The 6,194-nt window shown below is 46.1% G+C and overlaps 1 protein-coding gene across 1 annotated transcript; it reads left to right on the top strand.

Moving 5' to 3' along the window:
- Positions 1-2,485: 2,485 nt before the first annotated feature.
- Positions 2,486-5,133, top strand: EDB91DRAFT_1088933 (uncharacterized protein; the record flags this gene model as incomplete). Its single annotated transcript, XM_041316543.1, has 11 exons — positions 2,486-2,493; positions 2,547-2,850; positions 2,901-2,922; positions 3,029-3,367; positions 3,664-3,716; positions 3,767-4,312; positions 4,385-4,465; positions 4,517-4,755; positions 4,792-4,859; positions 4,906-5,093; positions 5,122-5,133. The coding sequence occupies 11 exons, from the start codon at positions 2,486-2,488 to the stop codon at positions 5,131-5,133; spliced, it is 1,860 nt and encodes a 619-aa protein (XP_041168841.1).
- Positions 5,134-6,194: the final 1,061 nt, after the last annotated feature.

Below are 6,194 nucleotides of genomic sequence, written 5' to 3'. Positions count from 1 at the left end.
AGTGAAAGAGTGAGGTGAAGTGAAGAAAGCTATCAAGCGGTAACTTGAAACAGCTCTTTATATATGTTCAATGTTCACTAGAGCATGATCTTAATGATAAATGATGTTTACATACCAACACACACACACACACCTGGTTTTATGGTACTTCCATTAGTCTCAAAGGCCCTGCCGCCTGGTAGCATTGTCTTAGAGGTGATCACCATAAATGCATATTTACGTATGGCACCAGGGTTTTATGATGCTCCCGTCAGTCACCCTGCCGATCAGATCGTTGATGGACACTTTATGCTCTTTTCTTTCAGCAATTGTAACACATCAATAAAAGAAATACAGAGAAGAGCAAGGGTGCTTAATGTTCCATGAAGTCAGATCTTGATCACCGGCTGTTGAACTTCATCTGACAGCAATTTAGAGTCCTCAGGCATTGCAAACTTGAGATGTGAGTTGTATGACTCACTGGCAGATCATGAGACAGGGAACTAAGGCTGAAAATATGATAGTGTTTGATCCGAATGGTAAGTTGAGTTGAGCCACTTTGAGCCTACTATCACAAGGGATTTCTGAGTCTTCAAGTTAAACTCGAGGTGAAATACTAGTAGTTGTAGAAGTAGTAAGCTTTTACCAATTGTTCAAGAATGAATGGCCCGTGTGGTTGCCCAGCCTTGCCAATGACTCGGACATGAATTGAAGTTGCAGAAAGTAATACTGTGGCCACCTGATATAATGGTAGTATGAGTAGCTGCCAGTTCAATTCAAGCAAGAATGAGGTGACATTTGAGTTCAAGTTAGGCTGAGATCATACTACTAACCAACTTGAACAGTATATCACCTCTTACTACAGCCTACCAGTGAGTGCCACGAACACAAAATTGCGGCAAGAATCCCGGAAGCCCTGTTAGGAAGTTGAAACTAGCCTTCAAGTTGAGGCTAGTAAAGAGCTCCCTCCCCCCTTTGAAGGCTGACTAAATCATTATGGTAACCAATTGTAACAGATCGAGGGTGATGCTTTAAGTTACTAAGCGCCACTAAACAGGCAATGTGCGCTGAGTCAGTGCTTTTTCAATTCAATCACAACTTGAAAACAGTCATGGTCAGGCCATCCTGGTCCCGCATGCCTGAGTCATCATCCACTTCATTGAGTACGAATGCCTAAACTTCAGACATATCAAAATTTTGCTATTCTTGAAGAGGTAAGAACTCACTAACACTTGGCACCTGCAACTTTTGGAAAACACGGATGTGTTAGGTACTGTGCTGGCTCAGGAAGCAGAGGGGTCAGGGCTTGGCTTCAGCTCTTGTGCTGCGCCCTTAGCTGAGTATGTGCCCCAAATTTGGAGCAGGTCCGATGTTGTCCGATGGTAGGACGAGTGGACCACTTAGGTCTGCTTTGAGGGTCGGGAGGTAAGTGCTACTAGCGGTGGGCCGACTAGGAGCAGAGCAGAGGAGGCGGAGGATAATGCGGAAGGTGGAAAGGAGCAGGGGAATACTTGATAGGAGCAGGGAAGGCAGAGGATAATGCAGAGGGTGAAAAGGAGCGGGGGGAATGCTTGATAGGAGCGGGGAAGTAAGGAGAAGACTTAGAGCACGGCTCTAAGTTGGAGCGGAGGGTTGGAGGTGACAACAGGATGAAACTTGTGTCCAGAGAAGGCAAGGTCCTACTGAGAATTCTCACAAGTAGTAACTGCAAGAAGACAAGTAATATTAAGACTGAGGAAAATATCTAAATACAGGATATGTTATATACTTCTAAGTATGAGGCAGTGATCAGGATTACTATGTTGTAAGGCTATGTACTAAGGATATAATTTGTAAGTACATACACAGGCGAAGACATAAGTCAGAGCAGATATCAATATGTACATGTTGGATCAGTGACCAAGCGGTAAGAGGAATTACTGGTGATCCGGAAGTAAGGGTCTATGTACTGAAGGGGAAAGTATATATCTAAAAGGGGAAAGAGGTTCCAGTTGAATGGAGACATTATGGAAGGGGACCGGTTGGGCAGTTGAGCGGAAGCATAGGAGTGGATGCGGATGGTGATTGGATGGAGCAGAGGATGGATGGAGCGGAGGTGGTCAGAAGGTGGAGTGGATATTAGTATCGGAGCGGTTGGATCAGGTATATGACAGGATGAGTCACTCGAACGACTCAGATTATTAGAGAGCTCAGAATGTTGGAGGGAATCATCGTCCAAGAGGTAAGACCATAGAACTCACCTCCCAGGCCCCAACCGTGACGTTGTGAGCTATCTTCATCACTAATCACCCAAGACTTCTGACAGGAGAATACTACTAGTAGTAGCAACTAGTAAGATCATTACAAACAGCTAAGTCATTCAAACTCTGAAGGCTACTGATATTAGCTGATGTAGTCCCACTACTCTCTGCAGCTACCAATTTTGCGACTAGCATGAAACTCAGTCGTACAAAGACACCGAGCCCTGGTAGTAAGAGCTCACCTTCACGCTATCATCAGGAGAGCCATGAGCATGTAAGCTGAAAATTGTCTAGACTCTAAGTTTTCACTGGTAACTGAACTTGCAGATCCCGAGGGCCATGGGCAATATTGCAAAAAGATGGGCTATTTGGCGGGCTACTACTGGCGACCTTACATGACAAGTTTCTAAGGGTCATGGCCCTCAGTGCTATGATTGATTCCCTTATAGATTCATCTCCTTCTTATCTGCCAAATGCCATCATACGTCAATTGGCTAGATGCACACAAGATGGTAACAAATTTGAGCCATGCGCAAAGCCTGGTGCACTAGCTTCAGCAGAACTTTGCTTCACAGCAAAGTCACTTGCAAGAAATGACCAGTGTGAAACCTCTTTCATAGAAGTTGAAGCAGTAAGTTTTGATTTTTGCAACATATTTTTGGCTGACAAGTTGCCATGTAGAGCAAGGATATCCTGAAACATGGTTTGCAATCGATGTTGGACAATGCCATTCAGAAAGCTACTTTGGCTGAAGCAAGCCTCATGTGAAATCAAGTGTCTCTGCGTTATGTTAACTGTGTGGGAAATAGAGGAGGAAGAACGCCACGCGGAGCTCCTACATGAGCTCCAGCGTAACAATGTAGAGGGTTATTTGGATGCCACTCACGAAGCCATCTGGTTTGAGAGGTTCTTATTGGACCGGTCCCTGGCAAAAATTAAAGATGACTTCGACTTCAACAGGACAGTCTACCATAACAATTTGGCATTGTTGGCCACTGTAGATGAACAACTCGATCAACTTGAGTCTCATGCAGAGCAGTGTGAACTCATTTTATCCAAAGAGGAACTTGCAAAGGAACTCAAAGCTTTGATCATCAAAGGAGGCGAGAGCGAAACTGATGACAGCCTTTGTGGTTCAAATACATCCGGTAACTGTTAAGGTACATATTATGATGCATAGAAGCCAGTTGGCACGTGGGCAGCTGATGCAACATTTTAGTTATTTGTATTGCTGGGAAGGACAAATCCATGAGTGCCTGATAATCAAATATTTGAAGTTGCCTTTTTGTAATGTGGGGTATGATTTCTTGTTGCACTGAAGTATGTATTGCTATGAAATCAGATATGATCAATTTCGATAATTGATTTGTTTGACCAGAAACTTACTCAATCATGTTCTAAGTCTCAGCATATCAACCAGCTGCTTCTGAGTTTTCATTTCTAGGCTTGCTTTCCCCCATAATCATGTCCTCATACAAGGGCAAAGAAAAAGCCAAGGTTCATCAGCCTTTCCTCCCTCTTGTGTTTTGTTTATGGACATGAAGCAGCAATCTCAATACTCCAATGCAGCCGCCGACTTTAACCATCAATTTGGACTGGACTTGGGCTTCAATGCCACCTCGATCTCTGTTGATCCATTGTTTGGCATTGATGTCCCATATATGCAACCCTACCACAACAGTACTACAGCTCCCAACCTCCGCTTCACTCAGGCTGCTCCCAACTCCAACATTTTTGCTCCCAACTCCTTCAACTTGCCCAACCTGTACTTTACTTGTCCCCACCCATCCTTTACTTCTCCCACCCCCAACCCTGACTTCAATCCATCCAACACCAGCAACTTCACGCCACCCAACTTTACTCCACTCAACGCCAGTGACTTCCCTCCTCCCAACGCCAATTTTTCTGCGCATTACCCTGACTTTGCTATGCCTAACCCCAACTTTACTCTACCCAACCCCGACTTTCCTCTACCCAACCCAAACTATGCTCTACCCAACCCTGACTCTCTACCCAACCTCAATTTCACTGGCCCCAACATTGCTGCCCCTCGTCCTCATCTTCCTCCCAACACCACAGACCTTGAACACATGGTGGAATTGTTCTGAGCGCTGCCATTTTGGAGACATTGAACAACCGAAGCACACGCATCAACCCACAGCCAGCCATACAGTCGGATGGTGCATCCAAAGCCATCACCCATTCCACAAGCTTGGCAAGTCGGGTTTGAGAGCGAAGCTGTGAGAGTAAGCTTTGATCTCGACAATGTTGCAAACTTACTAATGTCCACTGGTCAGGGTACATCGCATACGTCAAGGGTCCAGAGACCCCGAGTCAATGCAAACGTATGGAACTCTTTTTGCTCAACTGCTGGGCCTTCGATCACCATGCCTTCGACTGCTGCAGGGCCTTCAACGCTTCCTGATGACGACTCCAAGTCCGAGTCCGAGTCCGAGATACCTCTCAACACTACCACCTCCAAGAAGATACAACTCTTGAAGAAGGTGATTTCCAATCAAGCATGCAAAACCCTAAAGTTAGCACTATTCAACAAAAACATGATGTTGTGCAGGGCGCCACTAGCGTCTGAGGTACATGACGCCCTCGTCAGCTCCATGATAGAGCAGATCAGCCACAAAGGTATGTGCTTGCTTCTTTTGTGAACAAAAGCCTCATATTTCCCTAGCCCTCGCAACAGATTGGATATTGAAGAACAGCCACGGCATATTAAAAAGTCTCAAGACAGTTCCCATGAACCTCTGCAATGAGATAAAATGCTTAGTGCGGGCAATTGTCCTAGGCTCGTGGGGTCTTTTGCCTGCAATCAAGGAACAGGTCAAAGACGTTGCAGCCTACCAATACTCTCTCATCAAGGTCCTCATTCAAACCTATCATCACATAGACTCCAACATGACGGTACATGTTTTTTTGACTACCAATGCTAAGCAAGCTAACAACTGCTCAGCTCTTCAGACATCCGGCCATTATACAAATGACTCAAGCAATCATCAGACACTTTCACAATTACATTCTGTTAAGACTGTGCTCAGGGGTAGGACAGAGTCTGAGGGGCTTAGCTTCAGCTCATGCGCTGCACCCCTTACCTGAGTACATGCCCCTAATTTTGGATTGTAGTCCAACTCGAGTTCTACGAGCTCCGACAGGACGTTGGACCGACGGACTACTAGATAAGCATGGGAACGTCGGGTGGAGATTGGTCCGCCCTACAGGGGAGAGTCGGAGGGCTACTGCAGTTGGAGCTAACAGTAAGAGCGGAGCAGAGGAGACTGCTCAGACGAAGTCCAAAGCAGAATGGGAACACAGAGGACAGAGATATGAGAGTACTAGTCACAAGTCCGACACATGGGAAAGGCGGTGGAGGCGCGGGAAGTCGGATGAGCGGAGGAGGCAGCCGACCTAGGGAGTCAATCCCCTAGGCCAGCAAGCAGGAGTTGTCAAGGGGTTTGCCCAAGAGCAAGGGCAAGAGAGCAGGGCTTAGAAAAGGTAATATTCAGACTGAAGATCTACAGATAATTGTACATATGTTTATATACTCTAAGTGGGTAGTATAGCATAGCAAAAGGCTATGTGCTGAGTGCACAGAATTATTAGAAAGATGACTGAGACATACAAGAAAAGGGGCTCTGTTAAGGTTGTGCTCAAGGGAGAGGTTGCTCAAAGGGCTTTGGCTTCAGCTTGTGCACTGCACCCCTTACCCGAGTATGTGCCCTTTAATTTCCGGGGGACAGAGGGGAAGTCCGACAGAAGTCTGGGGAGTTCCGGAGGACTAGTGTCGGTGGAGTTCGGCGGAACTCCGGAAGGCTTTATGTGGGGATGGAGTAAGGCTACTATGGAAGTCTGGAGTAGAAACAGAACAGAGGTTAGACTACCCTAAGGTAGAGCCAGAGAGTTAGTCCTAAGGTTTAACCCCTAAGACTCGGAGGTGGACAAGAGATGAGACTCAAGTCTGGAGAT

The sequence above is a fragment of the Suillus paluster genome (assembly GCF_016628075.1).
Source record: "Suillus paluster strain FC165 chromosome Unknown EDB91scaffold_249, whole genome shotgun sequence".
Classification (NCBI taxonomy): domain Eukaryota; kingdom Fungi; phylum Basidiomycota; class Agaricomycetes; order Boletales; family Suillaceae; genus Suillus; species Suillus paluster.
The sequence above is the reverse complement of the archived record's forward strand: the minus strand, read 5'-3'. Positions and strand labels throughout refer to the sequence as shown.